The following is a 24,457-nucleotide window of genomic DNA, read 5'->3' as shown; positions in this document are numbered from 1 at the left end:
AGTGGAATTCTGACACCCCCATTGGCAGAGGAATCGAGGAGAGTTAAAAGTCAAAAGACAGATGGAAAAACATGATTTGATTTAAATAACCCCTCCTAATCTTTGGTTTCTGGAGGCTGGCAATACTGCAGACGTGGAGAGCGGAGCCAGGTGGGGCTCAGGGGAAAAGGCACTGGACATAGGCAGGGGCTCTGGCTGACTGATGCTGACCCCCACCGCTCTGAGCACTGAGAGCAAGCTCAGGACTTCTACTGTTGAATAATATCTTGGGAGATTTTTGTGAGAGATTCCACAATCGTGTAATTTACCCTGATGTGTTTTCTCCCTCCCCTGCCCAGCACTGTGTCTAATTACCAATGTGATCTCTCAGATGGAACTGGAGGAAGAGCCATCGGTCCTGGAAAGGGAGAACCTAAGAAGCACCTGTACAGGTAGGGGACATGGGAGACTGATGTCAGGAAACTATGGTGCGAGAGTAGAAAGCTAGGATTGTATTGGCAGGTGTCGTATCCTTGTGACTGTCCAGTAATCCTGACTGCCACCTTCTGGTAATTCCCTCTTGTGCCCTCCTGTCCTCCACAGAGTTTGGATGGCACGAGGTGGTGGAACCAGTCCCGCCTCAGTCACCTCGGAGGAATGGCTGCGGGGATTCAGCTCCAGGTTCCTCAATCTCCCAAACAGTTATTTTGGTTTGCAACCTCCCAGCCCTGGCTTAGGCACCCTGTTTTCCCAGCACAGGGAGTGACTCACTTCTGGCTCTCTCGCTATCCCAGCAGGTCATGGGATGATGCGTGAGAATGAGGAGGAGAGACCTGAGCAAGTGGAACTTCATGTGACGTTACTGGGACAATCCAAAGCGCAGGGAAATTTCTGCCCTCTTGAGCAGGGAAAAGCTTCTGAGAGTCCAGGCAGGTCCAAAAGGGAGCAAAGAAACCCTCCAGCAAAGAGACTGGGGAAATCCATCCAGCTTGGGGGAGGTGACCTCAATGACCTCCCAATCCCGCAGAGACTCCACACGGGAGAGGGAAAGAACACATGCCCCGACTGTGGGAAAAGCTTCCGTGGGAGCTTAGGTCTTACTAGACATCAGAGAATCCACTCAGGCGAGAAGCCCTACAGATGTCTTTTGTGCGGGAAAGGCTTCACCGTCAGCTCCACCCTGGCTAAGCACCGGCGCATCCACACTGGGGAGAAACCCTACCAGTGCCTCAGTTGTGGGAAGAGCTTCATCCAGAGCTCGCAGCTCATCACCCACCAGAGAACACACACGGGCGAGAAGCCCTACCAATGTCCTGAATGCGGGAAGGGCTTCAGCCGGAGCTCCCACCTCATCATCCACCAGAGGTTCCACACTGGAGAGAAGCCCTATGAATGCCCCCAATGCGGGAAGGGCTTCAGCCAGAGCTCCAACCTGGCCACGCACCAGAGAGTGCACACGGGGGAGCGGCCCTACCAGTGCTCCCAGTGCGGGAAGGGCTTCGCGCAAAGCTCGGACTTCACCGCCCACCAGCGGCTGCACATGGGCGAAAGGCCCTACCACTGTGCCGAGTGTGGGAAAAGCTACACAAACAGCTCTGCCCTCATCAAACACCAGAGGAACCACACGGGGGAGCGACCCTACAAATGCCCCGAGTGCAGGAAGGGCTTCAGCCAGAGCTCCGCTCTGCTTGCCCACCAGCGGATCCACACGGGAGAGAGGCCCTACAAGTGTCCTGAGTGTGGAAAGGGCTTTTATGCGCGCTCCCCACTTATTGCACACCGGAGAACCCACACCGGCGAGACGCCCTACATGTGTCCGGAGTGTGGGAAGGGCTTCCGCAAGAAAACCAGCCTGAACATGCATCAGAGAGACCACCCGATGGAGGAACAATGCCCTGACCAGGGCTGTCCCCAGTGAATGGCATCCATGGCCGTTCCCACAACACACGGGGATATTCAGCTTCTCAGCGCCATCCGTCTGCACATCTGTTGGGTCAGCTGACTGCAGGAGCCACCCCTAAGCTGACTGCTGGTGATCCTCTAGCAAGTCCTAGGCAGAGAAGAAGCCCACATCATCTCCTATTTAACTGGTGCATCCCAAGCTGTAACGCTGCCAGGCCCTCTGTCTCTTGTCAACATGGGAGGAGAGAGGAAAACCCCTCCAGGAGCCCCTTTTTCCTCATGTGGGCAGCAGCTGGGAGAAAGCTACATGGTTCAGGCCCTAAACTAACTCAAGAGACCTCTCACCACTACTCCCCAGACCAGGGCTGGGCTCTCAAACTGATCCAGAACTGTAGCTTGATTTTGCTCATACAACCTTAATTCTGGCCCCTTATGCAAATAGGTTCTGGTACAATTTTAATTTACATTGTCACATACCGTTTTTTCCCCACAGGGCTCCTACCTCATTCAGTGCCCAGAATGGATGCATCGGGCAACCTGATCTATAGGGGTCTCTATGCATGCTGCCTATAATAGAATGCTACCCTCCATTCTCTCCCTGCCCCTTGCCTGGGGTGCCCAGGGTCATCTGGGGCCACTTACATTACTGTCTCAAAAGTGCCTTGAATTGCCAGTGGAGCCAACCCCCATTTTCTGCCTACCTAAATTACTCATTTTGCCCTGGCAAGCTCCTGGAAATCCAGTCCTGAATGGTCGGTGCGTCCCACACATTTGTGATGAAATACTAGCCAAGCTGCTATTTAGAGCCCTGCAGAAAGCAACAGGAAATGGAGATGTATGTCTCATCCTAATGCTGTCTGAACTGAGTCTGCAGTAGGTTCATTCCATTTTCAATGGTCACAACCTCATTCCAGTGCCAGGGAGGAACAAGTCCTCAATCTCAGGCAGAAGAACGAAGCAAAAGCAGAAAAGATTCTGCCAACAAAACCGATTGATTGGGAGCAGTTTTAAGCTTAATCAAAATAAGCCACTCTTAAATTGAAATAAGCGTGTCTACACAGGGGTGTGCAGAGTTTTAACTAAATAAGCTTAAATTCCCACCGTAAGTTAAAGTGGTACAAGCCCTCAGTGCAGCCTTGCCAACCCCAAGCATGCAAAAATCATGAGTCCAGCCCCAAAACATGAGATTTGGCTTAAAAGTCCAGAGGGGTTTTAAAAATAATACATGTTAAGTTTTTGTTTCTTCTGGTTTCTGAGCCGTTAAGTGTGCATGTGCTTCACATTTTCAGTCTTTTCCCTGCAACCATGAGGGCTAGAACCTCCCTTAAAAAAAGAAAAGAAAAGAAAGTTGAGCTTCTTATTCAGTCTCTTGATTCTAGCAGCTGGGGCTGGAAAACACCAAATATAATGAGAGCTGCATTACATTTGTAAGAGTTGGTAACACGATATCGTCATCTGCTTTTTCACATAGGTGTGTGTGCACCCAGCACACTGGAGCCTGAGAAATTTGCCTAGTGGTACCTGTAGAGGGTGGCACTTGCACCTCGTGGCCATAGTCCTTTCCCTGGCTACATGACGTGGTGCCACCCCAACCCTCTCTGTTTTTATTTCTTGGTCAACTGTAACATCCCATGTTTAATTCATTCTGTTAAACACTGTCAACACTATCACCTAACCAGCTTTCTTTGAATTTCTGTAATTTCTTAGTTGCTTTTGAAATTCTGTTTTGGCTAATGAATGGATACATTTACCATACTTCCCCAGTCTGTATTTTAGCTGAGGAACAGATATAAAAAGAACCTGAGGGCTTGTGTGCCTCTGAAGACCTTCAGTGTAGATGCTGCCTGTTCCAACGGGAGGGGTTCTCCTGGACGGCATAGGCACTCCACCTCCCCGACAGGCGGTAGCTAGGTCGACAGGAGAATTCCTGTCTATGCCAGGGATTAGGTCGGTTTAACTGCGTCGCTCATGGGTGTGGAATTTTCACACCCCTGCGAGATGTAGTTATATTGACCTAATTTTGTAGTGTAGTCTAGTCCTTAGAAACTTGGTAGATAACAGGTTAATTAAATTAATTGGCTAATATGGTTTAGAATGTGCATTTCTTACATCATGCATCTTAATGAGGGATGAAGTTCAAAGTCTAATTGTCAATGCTAACATGAAGTGCGGGCAAACATATTTGTCTTAAACCCAAATTACCTGTATATAAAAAGCAAGATTAGTGCAAAACTGAGGCTGCTTGTTTAGGATGAATGCAGAGAAGGAAGATGGTTCAGGGGGTTGGGCACTAATCTAGCCCTTGAGAGAGACTGGTTCAGGTTCCTGCTCCATCATAGATTTTCTGCATGAACTTGGGAAAGTCACTTAGGCCCAGTTCCACAAGGGTGTTAGGAGCCTAAATCCCTTTGTGGCTCTGGGCTTCTGGGCCTCAGCTCCCCATCTGTACAATGGGGATAACAGCACTTTCCAACATCACCGGGGAGTTGTGAAGAGAAATCCATTAAAGCTTGTTAAGAGCTTGGATATAGCACTAATGGGGACTATATAAGCACTTACGATAGATAGAACTGCAGAAGCTAAGATTTCTATAGCAGGGTTGGCTTAGCTATGTAAATCTGTATCTTATGATATAGTGATGTAAACCCCGTACAAACACCAGAAGGGTTAAGGGAGCCTGAAAGTGTCAGTAACCTCACTGATTGCACCTGGGGAGGGTGTGGTCAGGTGAAAGGGGTGGACTTAAAAGAGGAGAGAGAAGGTCAGTTGGGAGAGGAGAGTACGTAGCGTGTTCCCTCCCTCCGGGAAGTGGGATGATAGAAGGCTGGAGAATCGTAGAAATGTAGGTCTGGAAGGGACCTCAAGCGGTCATCAAATCCAGCTTCATCTGCTAAGGACCAAGTAAACCTAGACCAGCCCTGGCAGATGTTTGTCCAGCCTGTTTTTAAAAAACTCTAATGATGGAAATTCCACAGCCTCCATAGATAGCCCGTTCCAGAGTATACCCAGCCTTCTAGCTAGAAAGTGTCAACTAATATCTAACCTAAACCTCCCTTGCAAGAGATGGAGCCCATTACTTCTTGTCCTACCTTCAGCCGACATGGAGAACAATGGACAGGCTGCCCCTGAGGTGAGCCAGCAGAAAGATCAGGAGCTGCTGAGGGACCCAGGACCCCTGGGAAGGCAGAGAACTGTCTGGCCCTGACTGTGGCATGGAGTGAGGATGTTGATGATGGAGGAGGTTTATCTGCGCAGGAACGGGATGGCCAGATGAGCCTGACTGGGGCTGAGGATTTAGTTATGTTTCTCTGGGATGCATTAAAGGACTGTGGTCCCAGAAGGGGTCAGACTCTTGAAAGTGTCGTGGTCGGAGAGTCAGACCACCCCTGCGGCCAGAACAGGCTGAAGAACACAAGAGGAAAAAGGAAGCACAGCTGCTGCTATGGGGCATCCAGCTATGGGGCAACAGTTTTGCGGCAGGTATATATTTATAACTATTAAAATCAGACGGCATCTTGAACAAGACACATGGTATGGAAAATGTTCTAGGGACCTAAATGAACGGCAGTGCAAAAGCTACCTTAGCGGTGTCACTTTCATGTAGCCCTGCAAATATTTCACAGTGACCCTTGAATTCTTTGAAGGGGTCAACAAACATGTGGACAAGGGGGATCCAGTGGACATAGTGTACTTAGATTTCCAGAAAGCCTTTGACAAGGTCCCTCACCAAAGGCTCTTATGTAAATTAAGCTGCCATGGGATAAAAGGGAAGGTCCTTTCATGGATTGAGAACTGGTTAAAAGACAGGGAACAAAGGGTAGGAATTAATGGTAAATTCTCAGAATGGAGAGGGGTAACTAGTGGTGTTCCCCAAGGGTCAGTCCTCAGACCGATCCTATTCAACTTATTCATAAATGTTCTGGAGAAAGGGGTAAACAGTGAGGTGGCAAAGTTTGCAGATGATACTAAACTGCTAAAGATAGTTAAGTCCAAAGCAGACTGTGAAGAACTTCAAAAAGATCTCACAAAACTAAGTGATTGGGCAACAAAATGGCAAATGAAAGTTAATGTGGATAAATGTAAAGTAATGCACACTGGAAAAAATAACCCCAACTATACATACAATATGATGGGGGCTAATTTAGCTACAACTAATCAGGAAAGAGATCTTGGAGTCATCGTGGATAGTTCTCTGAAAATGTCCACGCAATGTGCAGAGGCGGTCAAAAAAGCAAACAGGATGTTAGGAATCATTAAAAAGGGGATAGAGAATAAGATGGAGAATATATTATTGCCCTTTTATAAATCGATGATACGCCCTGATCTCGAATACTGCATACAGATGTGGTCTCCTCATCTCAAAAAAGATATACTGGCACTAGAAAAGGTTCAGAAAAGGGCAACTAAAATGATTAGGGGTTTGGAACGGGTCCCATATGAGGAGAGATTAAAGAGGCTAGGACTCTTCAGCTTGGAAAAGAGGAGACTAAGGGGGGATATGATAGAGGTATATAAAATCATGGGTGGTGTGGAGAAAGTGGATAAGGAAAAGTTATTTACTTATTCCCATAATACAAGAACTAGGGGTCATCAAATGAAATTAATAGGCAGCAGGTTTAAAACAAATAAAAGGAAGTTCTTCTTCACGCAGCACACAGTCAACCTGTGGAACTCCTTGCCAGAGGAGGTTGTGAAGGCTAGGACTATAACAGAGTTTAAAAGAGAACTGGATAAATTCAAGATGGTTAAGTCCATTAATGGCTATTAGCCAGGACGGGTAAGGAATGGTGTCCCTAGCCTTTGTCTGTCAGAGGATGGAGATGGATGGCAGGAGAGAGATCACTTGATCATTACCTGTTAGGTTCACTCCCTCTGGGGCACCTGGCATTGGCCACTGTCGGTAGACAGGATACTGGGCTAGATGGACCTTTGGTCTGACACGGTACGGCCTTTCTTATGTTCTTATGCATTACATTTTTGTTCACATTTAACTTACTGAGATGATGTTGAATCAATGCTGGGAATGTAAAAGTGTTAGTAACAATGGGAATGAAAATCTGGTATGTGCAACATTTTTGCCTGCAATACATTTTATACAGAAGTTTATATTTGGTAGGAGGAACCTGTCACCCCATGGCAACAACTGTACTTGTTTTGTTCAGTTTAGGAATATCGGAAGAGCTCTGCTGGCTCAGACCAGCGCTCCACCTAGCTCTGATAGCGAAGTGTCTGAGGCTCACTCTACACACAGGTTTTGTACCAGTAGAAGTATTTTGGTTAGGGTTGTTTTTAGTTTTTCCCAATAATTGTACTGGTACAATCCTAGCATGGAAGGTGCCTTATACTGGTATAGCTTCCTTCCCTTCCTGTTCAGGAATAAGCTAGACCAGGGGTCGGCAACCTTTCAGGAGTGGTGTGCCGAGTCTTCATTTATTCACTCTAATTTAAGGTTTCGTGTGCCAGTAACACATTTTAACGTTTTTAGAAGGTCTCTTTCTATAAGTCTATAATATAGAACTAAACTATTGTTGTATGTAAAGTAAATAAGGTTTTTAAAATGTTTAAGAAGCTTCATTTAAAATTAAATTAAAATGCAGAGCCCCTGGACCGGTGGTCAGAACCCGGGCAGTGTGAGTGCCACTGAAAATCAGCTTGCGTGCCACCTTCAGCACGCGTGTCATAGGTTGCCTATCCCTGAGCTATACTATTATCCTCACCTTTGTATTGGTATGGGTGTGTCCACACCAGAGGAGAGCTACCACTTTAACTACACCAGTACAGTTTCAGTGCCAAATATCAAAATATTGCTACATGGAATGAATAGGGTTACCATATTTCAGCGAGCAAAAAAGAGGACGGGAGGAGCCCCGCCCTAGCCCCTCCCACTTCCCGCCCCCCCTGACCTCCCAACCCTCCCCCCATTCCTTGTCCCCTGACTACCCCCTCCTGGGACCCCTGCCCCTAACTGCCCCCCAGGACTATCTAAGCCTCCCTGCCTCTTGTCCCCTGACTGCCCCAACCTTTATCCACACCCCCACCCCCAGACAGACCCCTGGGACTCCCACGCCCCATCCAACCACTCCCCACCCCCTGACAGCCCCCCCCAGAACTCCCAACCCATCTAAACCCCTCTGCTCCCTGTCCCCTGACTGCTCCGATCCCTCTCCGCACTCCTGCCCCCTGACAGCCCCCCCCAGAACTCCCAACCCATCTAAACCCCTCTGCTCCCTGTCCCCTGACTGCTCCGATCCCTCTCCCCACCCCTGCCCCCTGACAGCTCCCCCCCAGAACTCCCAGCCCCCTACCCCCCCCGCTCCTTGTCCCCTGACTGCCCCCTCCTGGGACCCCTGCTCCTAACTGCCCTCCAGAACCCCACCCCCTACCTAAGACTCCCTGTTCCTTGTCCCCTAACTGCCCCCTCCTAAGACCCCCCCCCCAACTGCCCACCAGGACCCTACCCCCTACCTGTACCCTGACTGCCCAAAACTTTCTCCACTCCCCCCAAAAAGCCCCCCCCCCGTTTCTTGACTGCCCCCTCCAGAACCTCCCTGCCCCTTCTCCTGCCCCCCCTTACCCTGCTGCTCAGAACAGGGTGTTGGGCTCTGTGCGAGCCAGACATGTGGCTGAGCTCCCCAGCACGGTCCCTGGCCCTGCACAACAAAACCCGGTCCGTGGTCCGGACCGGGTTGCAGGGGAGAGCTGCCCTTGTATCAGCACAAAGTGCTCTCGCTCCCGTTTTGCTACCCTGCATGGCAGAAACCGCTCCCAGTTGCAAAAGGGGAGGGCTGCACTTTGTGCTGAGACACTTGCTCAGAATGCAGGGCGGAGCTCCTCTCCAGCTGCTCCGGAGTCCAGCCCGGGACTTTCCTGCAGCCCTCCCAGCCGCTCGCTCTGCTGTGCCGGGGGAGGGGGAAATCCCGGACATTGTGAGTGCTTTACAAATTCCCCCCGGACGCTATTTTTAGCACAAAAAGGAGGACATGTCCGGGTAAATCCGGACGAATGGTAACCCTAGGAATGAACTCTCGTTGTATTTGTATAACACTAATTTTTGTTTTCTAGTTTTGATCATTCTGAACTTTAGAGCATGATTAAAAGAGTAAAACTCCAGTCACGCAAGCCTCTTCTGCTGACTAAAAGCAGTAGAACGTGATTGTTACTAGTAGCCATCTTCTGCATCTCTACGTAAGAGACAGAAACTAAATCCTCTTCCCATTTGTCTTCTGCCCCGAATATGGCTCAGCTGTGAGCTGCTGTTAGGTTGTTACATGAAAATAAATGCAACTCTGAAAGGTACTGCAAACTCCAGAGCCCCGGCCCTGTGCTGTGTGATAGGGAATTTAATATAAACAAGTTGCAAAGGATTCGATTTCTCTTTTTCGGGGGAAGGAAATGGGTCTCTTAAGATCTCTTTGTAGCTAGATTATTTTGAGCTGTTCTGCAGCAGAGCCATCAGAGGAAGCATGAGACACTGGCACCCCAGGATTTGAGTCTCCATTGCTGTCCTTCACACCCACACAAAGTGAGGACAGGCCTCTGCCAGTGCTGATTTGGTAGCATTTGCACTCCTCTTGCGTTGGTGTCAATATCTGGGCAGGGCATTGGAGACCTAGAAATGCAGGTTAAAGCAGTGTTAGGCCTTGTTTCAACCAGAGCAAGTCTCTGGGTAGACAACTATAGGTTTGTTTTTAAAGACATTTTGTATAGGTTTTTGTCTATTTAAACTAACCCAATGCACACCAGATTTCAGATGATTTAGGAGGGTCCCAGTGTTGTCAACTTTGCCTAGTTTATTGCAAGTCTATTAATATTTGTTTTCTTCAAGTGTTCACAATGCCAGCTGCCAGCGAACACCCAGGCCCTAGGTGTGTTCCCGGGCTAGCCTGGGAGCAGCAACATGGTCTTGTGCTACCCCCAGCACAGTCCCAGGGTAAGGCCTTGCTGGGGAGGGCTGTGACTAGTAAGTTCTGGCTTCTAATAGCCTTGGGAAACAGCTTTAAGGAAGAGCAGCCTGTGGGGCCCAGGACTTAAGACATGGACAGTTGATGTAAAGCCACTTTTGCTCCAGCCCCCCACCAGGCTGCACCTCCTGAGACGTGCTGCTCAGAATCGGTGCCAAGGTCTTTATCTCCTAACCCTTCAATCTCAGAAAATAAAAACACGGAGTCACTTCTGCCCCCCGTGGCAAGGTAGGGCCAGGCCCTGTGCCCTGACTGGAGGGTTAGGGAGAGCCCTATGGCCTGCCTGCACACAATGGCAGATCCATGTGGAGGGGCAGGATGGGGCCTTGGCAAATCAGTAGCCCTTGGATCTGAGCCCTGGCTCCAGCCTTACCTTAGCTCTGGGTTTGTTTGCGCGCCTTGAGGTGTTTGGGCACCACTGTCTGTTCATCACGCACAGGCAGCGCCGTCCCTGGGGTACAGCGAATCAGAGCCACCGTCCTGGGCCCTGCAGGAGGTGGGCAGGCAAGCGGGGTGAGGAAGTGGGAAGAGGTGGGGTGGGGGCGGAGCCAGGATGGGAAGAAGCAGGGTGGGGGCGGGGCCTGGGGGAGCACCCCCCGGCAGATTAGAAACTCTGCGCCTGGGTCCCGTGCCCCGCACCCTCCTAGGGATGGCCTGCATACAGAGCTCACAACTGCTGTCTTTGCAGCCTGCTAGCCTGCACTTTGGACACTACTGCCTGCAGGGATTCAGATTCCTGGAGCCAGCAGCAGCTATCCTAGGCTGTAACTAAGGGCTGATAGGAAAGCACTAATTTGTAGAAGTGGCATTCCCAGCTGACTGGCGACTGAAGTAACTTTGGGGCTGGGTGGTGGCAATGCCTGGGGAGGCACGGGACCCGCTGCAAGGATCCCCTTCTCGAGTTTCCATCCTCCCCTGAGACACAGCGAGGGTTCTGCCCACAGACCTCCAGGGCCACCCCAGCATATCCTTCCTTAAGGTGGAGCTCTGCCTATAACCCTCCTGCTACCAACTGCTCTGGGACCCATTAGAGTGGGGGCTCCCCAACGTGGAAGGGGGCCTAGAAAAAGTCCCTCTGGCTGAATCTCTGCAGAGCTATTGCACCCCGCTCCCAGCCTCCCCACGTTTCCCCACAGAGCCGTCTGCAGGATGTAGGAGGGGAAATGCTGCTGCAGAGAAAGCAAAACCCCTCGATCCACACTTTCTGCAGGAAGGGAGAGGAGATCCCAGGGGCATGACTGAGCCCTTAGTGAGCAGGCTGGACTAGATACCTCCTGAGGTCTCTTCCAACCCTGAGCTTCTATGATTCTAACAGCACTGCACTAAGGAAGGACACGGGCAAGTGTTGTTTCTCCAGGAATTTAGGATTTTTATTTTATTGCTTATGAAACCTTCCCAGAAATATGACAGTAATTCTTCCCCAGCGACTGGCCTTTTATATTTAACAAACCTTTTTTCCTCACTTCCCCATATTCCTAATGGAGCTTCTTCGCTTAGTTCTGTGGGCTTTGGGTCAGGGCCAGCCCAGCGGCATGCTTACTGTGGGTCCTTGTATTCCACGGGGTCTACTTGGGAGTCAGCTGAGAATTCCAAATTTGTTTCCTTTGTTTTGTATGTTTTAGGATCAGCCCGGGAGCTACAAAGGGGGAGACACTACACAATGGAATTAGCTTAGAGGCAGCTGAATGCGTTTTTCCGTGCAGCTGTGTTTGCAAGTGAACCCCTGTGATTAAACTAGAAGCAGGTGGCACCCCCTTCCCCCAAAGATCTCCTGCTCTTGTTTCTCTTCTCCCCTAGCACAGTAGACCTGCCAGTCACTACCCCGCTGTCAGGCAGAGCCTGGTGCGCATACGCTTATAAGGGACAAAGAAATAAATTGGCTCATCTATGGCTGCTATAAAAAGGCCTCATTGTATTTTTATCAAGAAGAGGGTGGGGTGCAAACAGAAGAGTGAAATATTTGACATAGCACAATTTCATGTACTGCTTCCCATGCCTTTAACCATTTGGGGATGGACCCTAAGCTATACTCAATTTAGACTGTAACGAAGAAAGGAGGGTAGAGGGTGAGGACTGGCTCCAAGCCACCTTTCTGTTCCACTAATCCTGAGCACCCCAAACTTGAGGTCACTTGACGATGTTGGCCATCAATTTTAAAATAACATAGTGTCCTTTTAAGAAGCAATTAGGTATGTAATCCTGAAAGCGATGAAGTAATAGTGCTGGCCAGGCAAGAATAGCAGTTTGGCAGTAAGCAATATTTCCGTATCCCTCCCCTCCCTGACCTTTCAGTTTGGACTGTACCCGAGCTGGAATTGCCAAATGCGCAGCAATGTTCAGTAATGTAGAAAAATGTTCATTAGTGATAAGGGGCCTGATCCAGATCCCAATGAGGTCACTAGGAGCTGCGGCAGGCCTAGAAATCCAACCCAATTTTTTATTTAAGCTGTCCAGAGGTAAAAAGTCAGAGCATTACCCCATAGTAACACCAACCCCCTTACTAATATGCTTTCAAGACCAGAACACCCTGGACTCACTGCCTTAGGCTCTGCATATTGCCCACAAAAGAGGCTGATAGCCCAGTCCAATAGTCAACATCCAAAATAACCACCCTTCAGAGCATCTTCATTCTGCTGGATAGGATTGGGGCACATCTTTGCCTGAGCCAGGCTGCGAACGCTTCTAGATGGAACTTTGTAATAAAAAATAATCATGAAAAAAGACAGATTTAAGAGTTATGGGGCAGAAGAACAGTTAGTTCTTCTATAGGGTTATAGAACTAATACTGCTGGCCATTTTCAAGGTGGTCCTGATCAAAAGCCTGTTGAAGTCAATCGGAGGCTTTGCCAATAAGTACAAAAGCTAAGAACAATTCCGGGTGGAAAGTGAGAATAAGTGGGAAGAAACTATATATATATCTATTTAAAAACGGTCAGTATCTGTTAAAATTCTCTTCATCTTGCTAGGAGTCTCAAACAATGTTCCTCTAGGTTCTGGCTAATTTGACTACCTGGAAAGCCCACTCCATGCGCAGCCAGTAGCAGTTTATCCCCTCCTGCTAACCTGAGCTGTTAAAAGCCTAATGTCAAGACTTTACAACTGGTGCTTGTGAGCTATCCTTGCAGTAGTAAAGTTCTACCAGTGCCTTGTTCATGGGGTATGTGTGGGTTTTTGCTTTTTTAAGACCCAGCGATAACTGGTCACACACAAGAATAAGAGGAACTGGAAGTGGCTGCTAATCTTTTTTTTATTTTTTGGGGGGTTGGAGGGGGGAAGACTTTAAAATGGCCTATAGCCAATACGATAGGATATAGAAACCCCACCCGAGTTAATCCTGAGTTAACAGCAGCCTGACCCAATTGGTTTCTGAGTGGCAGCTGGAGACGTATTAGGCATAACTAGTGATCAAACCTCGCTAGGAGGGAGTTGGGGCTTCAGAAAGGAGGGTGTGTAGGGCAGTGGGGGAAAAGGCCGGGGAGGACTCAGCTGGGAGTTTCTTTCCTCTTTTGGGCTAAAGGTGAAAGCTGTGTGGGAGGCTTGGAGCCAGCACTAGAGGATTCAGAGCCAAGAGAAAGGCTCGGGGCTGTGGAGACTGGGTGAGAGATGTGTTGTCCTGTGCCAGGAGGAAGCTGGAGACAGTGACACCCAAAAGGCAGTGATGGCAAAGCCTATGGGGTGTTTGGACTGAGGTTTAGGGGTCTGTGGGGAGGAGCTGCAGGAAGGGACAGGCTCCTGGGGCAGGGAGGAAGCACTGCTCTGAAATAAGAGAAAGAAAGCACTTTGCAGGTGTCGGTTCCAAGAAGTCAAGGCCGTGGGCCCTGGGAAGGAAGCGGACGGTGCCAGGGAATGCTAGTCGAGGCAGGGAAGACCCTGGGTAGGGATAGCGCAAAGGCTATAGGCGATGGTGGTTTTTACTGCCGCAGACCAGTGCAGAGCAGAGGCTGAGGAAATACCATGACAGGTGGAAATGAGAGTTCTTGTGACAGTGGTGAGCCTGAGCCAGGGTATGGTAAAGTATGGGGGGAGGGGGCTGAGTGGGACTTGAAGGCCTTGCGTTTCTGTGAGTGGCCTACACTGAAGATCCCAGGGGAGGACCCAAGGGGCTGGAACTTTGAGTATTCTTTTATGTGGACTTGGCACTTGACTACCCTGACCGTGGTGTGGAATTATCCCACTGACCTGGCCAGCAGAGGTGGACCACCACAGGTTTGGAGTGACCATTGAGATGGGGCACGAGACAGGAAAGAGCTGCTGGACTGTGCCTGGCCACGAGGGGGCACACCAGTGGTGCATCCACCATTTCCATACAATGTAAGTGCAATAGCAAGAAAGTCCCACAGAGGATGTCTGACTTATAGCCCAGCACCCTAAAAGAGAATCAGACAGTATGTCTGTTGCCTGCATTGCTCCTGTGCATGTCCTGTTGAAATCATTCCTGTTTCAGCCATTTTTAAGAAGGTGCAGTGTTCTAGACAGAGGTTTCTTTTGCAAGCATGGTTGGCTTGTTTGGATCTCTGTACATTTTGCTTCACTGAACTTACTGGCAGTTGTCTACATTACTGCTTTCCTCAAAATCTCCCGCCATTGCATTGTCATCAGCACTGCTCCACAGCGGGAGCGCTACTGTGACATGCTGTGCTATTACACCACTATGCCATCTAAACCAGCTCAGAATCCTAGGATTAACGGGCCCCCAGCACTAGAAATGAGAGTTAATTGTAAAGGTGCCATGAAGGGTCTGCTACAGAACTTCCTCCACCTGCTCCGCTGCAAACAGCACTAACATCAGCTTCTAGGAAATCCTTTCCCTCTTCCATTCTGAGGAAGGGTTACCTTACCTTATCAGTAAGGTCTACATGGGGGAAGCAGGGATAATAGAGGGAAGGAAAGATAAAGCAGGAAACTAAATTCAGGAATTTAAACCGTGTACATTGATGCATTGCCTGGCCAGTGGAAGAGAAAATACTGAGATTGATTAGCTGTGACTGAGGAAAATATATAATATTTTTCCCTCCTGCTGACTGCTTTTCCCTTCAGTACGTAAGTGAATACAAATATCCCTGAAAGTCGGGTGGCATAGGATTCCTGCCAAATGCTGTCGGCTATCAAAATACCACTCTCTAAAAGCATTCAGATATCCCTGCCAGAGGTCTGAGATCATAGATGACACTACATTTTACAATTCCATTAATGGATACAAGAGCAATTGGTAGAACAGACTGAGTTATCGCTTACGCTGTTAAAAGAAAGCATAGACTCGTTTAGTTTTGCAGGGATTTACTTTCCCAAAACCTGAGACTCTGCATGTGGGAATTGCACTAAGTTTAAGCTCTGCGTGGTGAAACTGAGACAAGAGATTCCACCGTTACCTGCATGCTCACACCATTTCTCATCTGCAACCGAACCATGTAAAAGGGATTCTCCAGGTTTTCTTTTCCATCCTTACATTCTGTTTTTCCTACCTTTTCTGCACAAGAAGGAAGTAATTAGGGATTGAAAGCTTATAGCTCACAGCAATGAGGAAGCACTTTTTCCTGTAAGTTTTTTGTTCAAATATAAATTCAGTAATGACCCAAGGCATCTGAAGACTGTTTAGTGGGCTATGTGAAAAGCAGATGGTGAATAGAGGCTATTTTCCCTTGGACAGGTGTCTACATTATGAAAACCACTTCACACTCACCACTCTTCATATATTTCAGGGGTGGGCAAACTACGGCCCGCAGGCTGGATCCGGCTCCTCGGGGCTTTGGATCCGGCCCGTGGGATTGCCCCCCGTGGCGCTGTGGGCCCCGCGCCACTCTCAGAAGCGGCCAGCACCACTTCTCTGCGGCCCCCAGGCGGGGGGGCAGAGGGCTCCATGCATTGCCCTTGCCTCCAGGCATCACCGCCCGCAGCTCCCATTGGCTGGGAATGGGGAACTGCGGCCAATGGGAGCTTGGGGGGAGATACCTGGAGGCGTGGCAAGGGCAGCACACGCGGAGCCCTCTGTCCCCCCTCCCCCAGGGGCCGCAGCGCTTCCTGAACCGCCGCGGGGCCGGGGACAGGGAGACAGGGAGCCTGCCCTGGCCCGGTGCACGCCGCTGCCACCCCGGAGCCGCTTTAGGTAAGCGGCACCAGGCTGGAGCCCCAACCCCGCCTGCACCCTGCCCCCCAACTCCCTGCCCTAAGCCCCCTGCCTGCACCTCGCACCCCAACTCCCTGCCCTGAGTCCCCTCGTACACCCCACACCCATCCTGCACCCAACCTCCTGCCCTGAGCCCCCTGCTGCACTCTGAACCCCAACCCCCTGCCTTGAGCCCCCTGCTTCACCTCACACCCCTCCTGCCCTGAGCCCTCTGCCCTGAGCCCCCTGCTGCACCCTGCACTCCTCCTGCACCTCAACCCCCTGCCCTGAGCCCTCTGCACCCCTCCTGCACCCCAATTCCCTGCCGCAGGCCTGCATATAATTTCCCCAGCCAGATGTGGCCCTCGTCCCCAAAAGTTTGCCCACCCCTTGATATATTGCATTTAGATATCTCTTAAAAATCTCACCCGAGTGGCTCTAGGCACTCCAACAACATTTAAATACAAAACCCAGGATAACAAATGCATAAGAAGCTTGCCATACGAACCAACCCAAATTAAAATATTCTCCCCAAATCATCAATTTCCCCATCCCATATGACAGATGTTAGTCACATCACTTAATGCGCTATTGGAAGATGCTCAGATCCTACAGGAATGAAGGCAGGATAAGAACCTTTATAGAATAGATTAAAATCTGTAATATGGGGACAAATAACACTTTCTTTTGCCCTTTGTCTCATCTGTTTAGATTGTAAACTCTTTGAGGCAGGGATAGGGTGACCAGATGTCCCAATTTTATAGGGACACTCCCGATTTTTGGGGCTTTTTCTTATATAGGCACCTATTACCCCCCACCCCCATCCCGATTTTTCACACTTGCTGGCTGGTCACCCTAGGCAGGGATGGTCTCTGACCATGTTACCTGGCTTGCACAATGGGGTCCTGATATCAGATTAAGTTCTTTTAGACTCAGGCCAATATGGCCACATAAGCACTTGAATATCTGTAGATTTAATTGTCACGCTAGAATTAGGCATGAACCCCATAGCTTAGCCCTGGGGAACACAGGATTTGCCCAAGGCCCATCTAGTTCAGTATTCTCTCTCGGCCAGTGGAGGTTATGTTTTTAAATGAAGGGAAAAAAACCCTCCCACTTTCTCCTCTCCTGTTATCTAATTAACTGCACGGTGATGTCTAACTCTACCAAATGCTAGGGCTTTCACTTTGCCTCACTCCTTTTCCCCTCCATTTCTCATTTCTCATCCCTTCCCTTCTAGAAAACCAGAGAGGCAGTGGAAGTCTCTCTGGAATACATTCATGACGGATTCCCCCTGAAGTACTTTTGCTCCTTTCCCCTCACTGATGCTTCTCTGTCCCTCTCCCGCACCCCCAACTTTTGCTTCTCTGGCCCCTCCCCTGTTTCTCCTGAAACCCCAGCTTTGCTTCCAGGGGCAGACACCAGGTGAAGGCAAGAGCTTCCTTGTTTGTGCACATGCCCCAATCTCTCAGATGTGCACCGAAAACAACTGAAGTGAGGCATGGGACAGAAACCAGTGGAGCCAGAGCCTCTTACCTCTTGCCGTGCAATAGGGGAATGAACTTTTTGACCCCTGAGCCGGCTGCAGGGGCTGGGAAATGAAGTCTCTCTCTTACCAGCCCTCCTGGGTGTTACACCATGACCACAAGGCACAGCTACACAGATTGTGGGGGCAGGACACTTCCTGTGTGCCACTGCGGCTTGGGAGAATGGGTGAGAAAAGGGGCAGAGTGAGTGTCACAGGGTGGGATGGTCCTGTAAGAAAGGGGCTTAGCCCACCCCCACCCCACCCCATGACTAATTAGCTGCTTCCCATGTGTGGAGTTTGATACCATGGATCAGGAGATAGCTACAGGGCACCTCGTCCTCAGCAAAAAGCCAGGCAGAAGCAGGGGGAGAAAGAACCTGCAATGGGGCTTTCCCCCTCAGTGAGGTGGAGTACCTGGCTGGGGAAACCTGCTGGACGAATGGGGGCAGGAGTCTTGTGAGGAAGAGACTGGCGGAGGGGGCAGGCAGCAGGCTCTACTGCATGGACTTGATTTGTATTAGACAGTTTTGAGACTGAAATCCTGCTGCTGTGGGGAGCTTTATGTGCCATGCTGCCAGGGGAGTCGGGCTTATGGGAGGCCTTTGGCAGGGCCGGCTCCAGGCACCAGCCCACCAAGCATGTGCTTGGGGCGGCACCTGGAGGGGCGCGGCGCTTCGGCGGAGAGCGGGGCTGCGACTGGGCTCGCTGCCCTCCCCGTGGCGCTCCGGCCGCCGGGGAGAGCGGAGCCCTGGCCGGGCTCTCCGCCCTCCCCCCAGCGCTCCGGCCGGTCAGGGAGAGCGGGGCCCCGGCCGGGCTCACCGCCCTCCCCTGCCGCGCTCCCCGGGGGGCGGCGGGAAGCTTTTTTGCCTGGGGCGGCAAAAAAGCCAGAGCCGGCTCAGGCCTTTGGGAGCAGTTGGTTTCTCTATTTAATGTTATCTGCCCTTAAAACAGACTTACAGCAATCTCTGCTCCAGCCCTAACTGCACAGGGAGGGCCTCTCACTCTGACCTGAGGCTGTCACGTTGCAGGGCTTTCATAACATTCTTAGTCCTCAAGGCCTTCTATCAGAGCCTTCGGTCTGTAGGGTCCATGCAATATCCCCAGGCCTTACTCTGTGGGGGTCCCCCAGCCTCACAAGTATTCTGGGCCTGAGGCTGACACAAAAGAACACAAATGTGGGGAAATGAGAATTATTCCCATGGGAGTCTTATAAAAGCATGTGATCTGTGAGGGAAATGAGATTAAAATGCCGGATAAATTTCTTTTGCAGAAGGAATATTGTCTGTAACCTCGGTTACTGAATTCTGCATTTCCCTTGTAAATACATCGGACATCTTGCTAAGTGGAGGAGAATGTGTCTAAAATGAAAGACAGACCTCACAATGAGGGATCATTGTGTTGAATGCCCCATTTCTCTGCCCCATCAGTTAGGTGGGGAGGGGTGAGACTCCTTTCTCATTTGGTTTCAATTTCAGATGTTTACAGTCTCTGCCTCTGGGGAACAAGGATTTTGCTATTTCAACAAGATGCTTACTAGGTGTAAGTGTATCTTTAAAAATGTCCTTCAATCCCAGTCAGCACAGCTTGACACAGGCCGCTGTCAGAACGGGACACGGGGTGGCTCACAAGTTGAGAATAATACAAAAATCTTAAAAAAGCAATATTAGTGTCTTTAGGGCAGCTAGCTGTCCTGTTATGAGGACAAAGTGATTTGTTTGTTTTTCACCTTCGGAACACTCCAGGGGAAAAGCATCTTCATTCTGCCTGAGTCATTGTGACCGAAAGTACCCCTTTATTCACCCCTGACTCACTATTGTAATAGTTGTGTAAAAAAAAAAAAATGCCCTGTGGGCTATCATTTGAAAACTAATAACTTGCTGGTCAATAATATCAGGGTGAAGTGTGTGTGTGTATATATAAGTAATAAACAGGGTCCTTTGGGTAGCAAAAGAGGGAAATGGCAGGAGACAAGGCAAATCTGCATTTCAGTGTGAGAAGGAGAGAAGAAAGAGGATGGGGCACCTTCATCATCAGACTCCATGTTGCCTTCTTTACTGTTTGAATAATCTTTGCTTTGTGGGGTAAGCAGCAGAAGAATCCATTTCAAAGGGTGACTGGACTACAAAAGTGAGGGGCAAAAACACCCCAAGGCTTATCTTCCACCCTCCCCCAGCCCCTTCACCTAAGTAGACAAGGGAACCAGCCCTTTGACTTTGAGAGGAGATCCTAACCTAAGAATTGGGTCAGCCCTGTTGCTGGGAACATGTGGTAAGGACTTTACCTTGAACCAAGTCTAGCGTGTTAAACACTTTCTAGTAACTAAAACTTATCTTTATTTCTCTTGTAACCATTTCTGACTTTAATACCTTATACTTGTACTCTCTTAAAACCTCTCTCTTTGTAGTTAAATAACCAGGTTTTATTTTTAAAATCAAAACTAATCCAGTGTTGTGTTTAAGCTGAACTGTTTGGGTAACTCCAGTTAAAGTAGCTGATTGTTGAATATTGACCCCTTGCAGGGAGAACGGATCTTTAATACCTGAACAGCCCAGAACACACATTTTGGGGCAAATCCAGGACTGGGAGTGTGCTGAGGTCACCCTGCAAGTTGTAACCCAGGCTGGTGGAAGCCAGAGGGTGACTGGAGTGTTGCTGACAGGCTCTGGGGTCATTGCTGCTGGGCCAGGAATAATGCTATACAAAGGTTTCAGAGTAGCAGCCGTGTTAGTCTGTATCCGCAAAAAGAACAGGAGTACTTGTGGCACCTTAGAGACTAACAAATTTATTTGAGCATAAGCTTTCGTGGACTGCATCCGAAGGAGTGGGCTGTAGTCCACAAAAGCTTATGCTCAAATAAATTTGTTAGTCTCTAAGGTGCCACAAGTACTCCTGTTCTTTTTGCTATACAAAGACACTCAGGTTGTTTGAGAGCTGCCCAGGTGGGGAGCTACAATGGCAAAGCATTGTGAGGTGCCCAGGGTTATGGGGCAGGCGGTGACACAACCCCTCACTGGTCTGGATTTCACTCCAGAGTGTGACAGCCATAATGTCTGGTTTCAGACTGTATAGAGGCCATGAGATTGGAATGAAATACGTCTGACTCAGTCTTGCACCATTTCTGATTTGACTTTAAAAAATCATGCAAGAGAGAGGAAAAACCTACTTAAGAAATGGAATAATATAACCTATAAATAGGCTCGGTAGAATTGATTTTTTTTATTAAACAATTTTGACAGATATCAATGTTTATTTTTAAGCTTTGTTTAATTTTTATTGATTTAAATTTTCACAGTAGTGGGTAATCATGGGGAGTCAGACAAAAGGGAGATTAGGCAATAACTATTTAATAACAGATGTTGAGATTCAAAAAGTTAAAAGCTTTAATAAATATTAAAACACTGTCAACATCACATGTCAAAATATACAAAGTAAATATCCTTCTGTCAAACTAATCCGTTCTCAAGCAGCATTTTTCTTACTTTTCCTATCTGTAAATTTTGATTATTACTGATGGAAATATTTTTCATGGGTTTGTATGTTGGTGAAATAGACGATTACTGACATTTACGGATGAAAAAAATCTGACTTCTTCTGAATCCAGTGCACTGAATAAGAATGCAATAAAGTCCCTGTGAAATTATGCAAATATTGATTCAGTGGCGCTGAGAGAGCAGCATTGCAGACTTTCAGGATCAATAATGTGTCACAGCCTTGATTCAGACTTGTTTTCAAGACACAGCTTTGCTAGGCACAAAAAGCCAATTGAAGTCTTTGAAAATCCGCTTTGTTCTGCCTGTGATCTGTGATTATCAACCTCCATTTCCCTTTGTATATCCAGAAGTAGTAGGAGGTGGAAGATCTTGTGGTTTTTTTTCTTTTTTGTGCTTGATTGTTGGTATTTACAGGGTCTCCCACCCAAATGGCCATGTTTACAGTGAAGCACCCACTTTGCTGCAATGCAGCTAAGTTTTCTCTGACAGGTTTCATTCTCCTGTGGCATCCAAAGCTATACGCACTCTTACAAGAAATGGTCCTGCGCCGGAATGAGTGTTTACAGGGACTTTTGTATAACAACAAATGTAAAGTCCATGATGTTTAGTTATTTCAAACACAGCTAGTGCCAAGTGACTCATTTAGCTGGCCTGAAGCTTATCTGGGTTGGAACTCAGGCATCCACATGAAAGCAAATCAGATAATGAACCTGTTCTGTATTCTTTTGGCACCTGTGCGTATACAGACTACATCTCTACTTGTCATATTTCTGTACGTGTCTGGGCTGTGAGCAATAATATGAACTAGGGGTTTTCAGTTCTTCTGATGAAGAAGCAGAAGATATTTTTAGTAGCTGTGTTTGAATAAAAAGCTTTTGCCCACCCCAGGCTGCTGCCGAAGGTCATTTTCCTAGCCTGTCACTTCGACCATGTCACATGAGAACAAAACAGCCAGACTGGGTCAGACCAAAGGCCCATCTAGCCCAGTATCCTGTCTTCCGACAGTGGCCAGTGCCAGGTGCCCCAGAGGGAATGAACTGAACAAGTAATCATCAAATGATCCATCCCCTGTCGCCCATTCCCAGCTTCTGGCAAACAGAGACTAGGGACAGTGCCGGGTTTACAATGGCTCCAGTGGCGCCATGGAGCCAGCCCCATGCTCAGAAGGGGCCCCGGCCTGCTCCGCTTGCACTGCACCCCAAGACCCTGCTGGCTTCCTCCCCCGCTCTTCTCGGCCTGCCCGTGGGCTGTCCAAGGGCTCCTCTCTGCCCCCTGGCCCAACTCCCCTGCTCCTCTTGTCCCCCTGGCTGGACTCCAGTGCACTTATGGCTTCGGGCAGTCTCTGCTTCCCACCACCTGTGGGGCCCCACCTGTCTCCCTGGAGCTGAGCCGCCTGGGACTGGTGCAGAAGCCTGGCCAGTCTCAGCCAGGTGTGTGTGGGGGAACAGTGTGGAGGGCTTGGCTGGGCCCCTCCAGGCAAGTGCGTCTTGAGGGACCCCAGCTGGGGCAGGTCCTGGCCTGGCTGATCGCGCCACTCCAGAGGGGCTGGAGCAATTCCTGGCCCTGGGACCGGCACTGGCTGCGCAGCAGGGCCGGTGAGTGTGGCTGGGAGGCAAGGCTTGGGGGAGTGGGTCTGTGGGGAGTATGGGGGGTGCTGGGCTGTGAAGGGGCGGGGTGGATCTGTGTATGTTGGGGCATGAGGGAGTGGGGGTTCTGTGTGGGGTGCTGGGCAGTTGTGGTGAGGCTGTGGGCAGGGGTGGTGTTGTGCAGGGTGCTGTGCATTTGTCGGTGGGTCTGGGAGGGCGGTGGGCATAGTAGGTCCGGGGGGGGCTCTGGACATAGGGAGTCGGGGGGTGTTGGGCAGGGAGGCTGTGTGTTGTGGCATGGGCCTGCCCCGGAGGGGAAGGGGCATGCTGGCAGCACAGGGCCGGGCAGGCCACTGTGTATCTGGCAACTGCTGGTTTGTAAATAGTGCCCTCGCATTGTGTGGAGCAGGGCCGCCCCTGCCATGCCCCATTGCCTCTGGCTGGCCTCTTGCTCCAGGGACTGACCTCCCCGCGCTGTGCTCCATTGCCTCCATGGGGGCCCACAAAAGGTTAATCCAGCCCTGGTTAGGGACGCCATCCCTGCCCATCCTGGCTAATAGCCATTGATGGACCTATCCTCCATGATTTTATATAGTTCTTTTTTGAACCTTTTTTTAAGTTTTGGCCTTCACAACCTCCCCTGGCAAAGAGTTCGACAGGTTGACTCTGCGTTGTGTGAAGAAATACTTCCTTTTGTTTGTTTTACACCTGCTGCCTATTAATTGCATTTAGTGACCCCCTAGTTTCTAGGTTATGAGAAGGAGTAAATAACACTTCCTTAATTACTTTCTCCACACCAGTCATGATTTTATAGACCTCAATCATATCCCCCCTTAGTCATCTCTTTTCCAGGTTGAAAAGTCCCAGTCTTATTAATCTCTCCTCATACGGAAGCTGCTCCATACCCCTAATCATTTTTGTTGCCCTTTTCTGAACCTTTTCCAATTCCCAATCATCCTCTTTGAATCCCTCCACTGGCTGCCTGTTCTCTATTGTATCAAATGAAAGCTGCTTGTCTGCATGTTCACATCCCTTTGTGGCCTATCCCCACCCCGCTTGTCATCTCTCAGTCAGCCCATGCTGCTAGCCTTCATCGCCCACTTGTTACATTTTCAGTCGCCTTTAGGCTCTCTCCCGTGCTGTCCCTCGTGCTTGGGAGAAGCTCCTGTAACGAAATGGGGGGTTTTCTTGTTTTTTTTCGTGTTTTCCAGTGGGTTGCATGCAGAGGGGGCGGGACTCAGTGTCACTGGGTGTTACTGGTTTAACGAGGTGAGGGGAGAGGGAGTTTGTTGTTACAGAGGACCGGAGAGGGATTTTGGGACCCCAGCCAATGGCCTGGAGAATGGATACCCCAGTGATTGGTGACCTGGCGACCCGGAGACCTAGCTCAGGAGTCGCAGCCGGTTCTGGCCAGTGGAAGGACAATGGGCTGCGAAGAGAGGAGTCCAGTAACCTAACCAGCCAGTTCCAGCCACAGAGGGCCAGAAGAGGGCTGAGAGGAGCCGAGGCCCAGGTGACCCTGTTTACGACCCTGTTTACCTGGAGAGAAGACAATGGACAGAGGCGGGGCTTGGGGCCAGTGATATCAGATGCCCAACTGGGAAGCAGAGGGGCGCTGGGCTTGAGACGGGGAGCAGGCAGAACCCACCTGGTTGCAGGGAGACTGGGATGTGCTGGGCTGAGGGAGGCCAGGCCTGAGGCTGGAGAGTTTCCTGTGCTGTGTTCACCTCTCAATAAACCCTCCTGTTCTATGCTGGCAGAGAGTCACTCCGGTCTAGAGAACAGGGTTGCATCAACCCCTTCAGGGGTGGAGGCCCCGGGGGTCCAGAGCGAGTGGACTCCCTGAGGGGACCCATGGCGAGAAACAGGTGTGCTAAGGCTCACAGAGGTGCGGCTTCAGGAGGTGG

At 49.7% G+C, this 24,457-nt stretch overlaps 2 protein-coding genes across 8 annotated transcripts in view; both read left to right on the top strand.

The window, feature by feature from the left end:
* Nucleotides 1-24,457, top strand: part of S100B (S100 calcium binding protein B) — a 60,528-nt gene that overhangs the window by 12,277 nt on the left and 23,794 nt on the right. The window contains exon 1 of one of the 3 annotated variants that reach the window (XM_054043553.1): nt 341-431. The exons of the other annotated variants lie outside the window; for them this stretch is intronic. The gene's annotated coding sequence lies outside the window, so the exon portion shown is untranslated. Of the gene's footprint in view, nt 1-340; nt 432-24,457 lie in introns of those variants that run through there. 3 annotated transcript variants of the gene reach the window in all.
* Nucleotides 1-24,457, top strand: part of LOC128845153 (zinc finger protein 239-like) — a 44,993-nt gene that overhangs the window by 13,819 nt on the left and 6,717 nt on the right. For 3 of the 5 annotated variants that reach the window (XM_054043517.1, XM_054043519.1, XM_054043520.1), the window contains exons 2-3: nt 339-431; nt 774-7,696. In XM_054043517.1, coding sequence (XP_053899492.1) covers nt 339-431; nt 774-1,897 — 1,217 coding nt within the window. In that variant the 3' untranslated portion in view covers nt 1,898-7,696. Of the gene's footprint in view, nt 1-338; nt 432-773; nt 7,697-24,457 lie in introns of those variants that run through there. The other 2 variants (XR_008446623.1, XM_054043518.1) reach the window with 2 other exon arrangements.

Source organism: Malaclemys terrapin, chromosome 11 (assembly GCF_027887155.1).
Source record: "Malaclemys terrapin pileata isolate rMalTer1 chromosome 11, rMalTer1.hap1, whole genome shotgun sequence".
Lineage (NCBI taxonomy): Eukaryota > Metazoa > Chordata > Testudines > Emydidae > Malaclemys > Malaclemys terrapin.
This window is presented reverse-complemented; position numbering and strand designations above follow the sequence as displayed.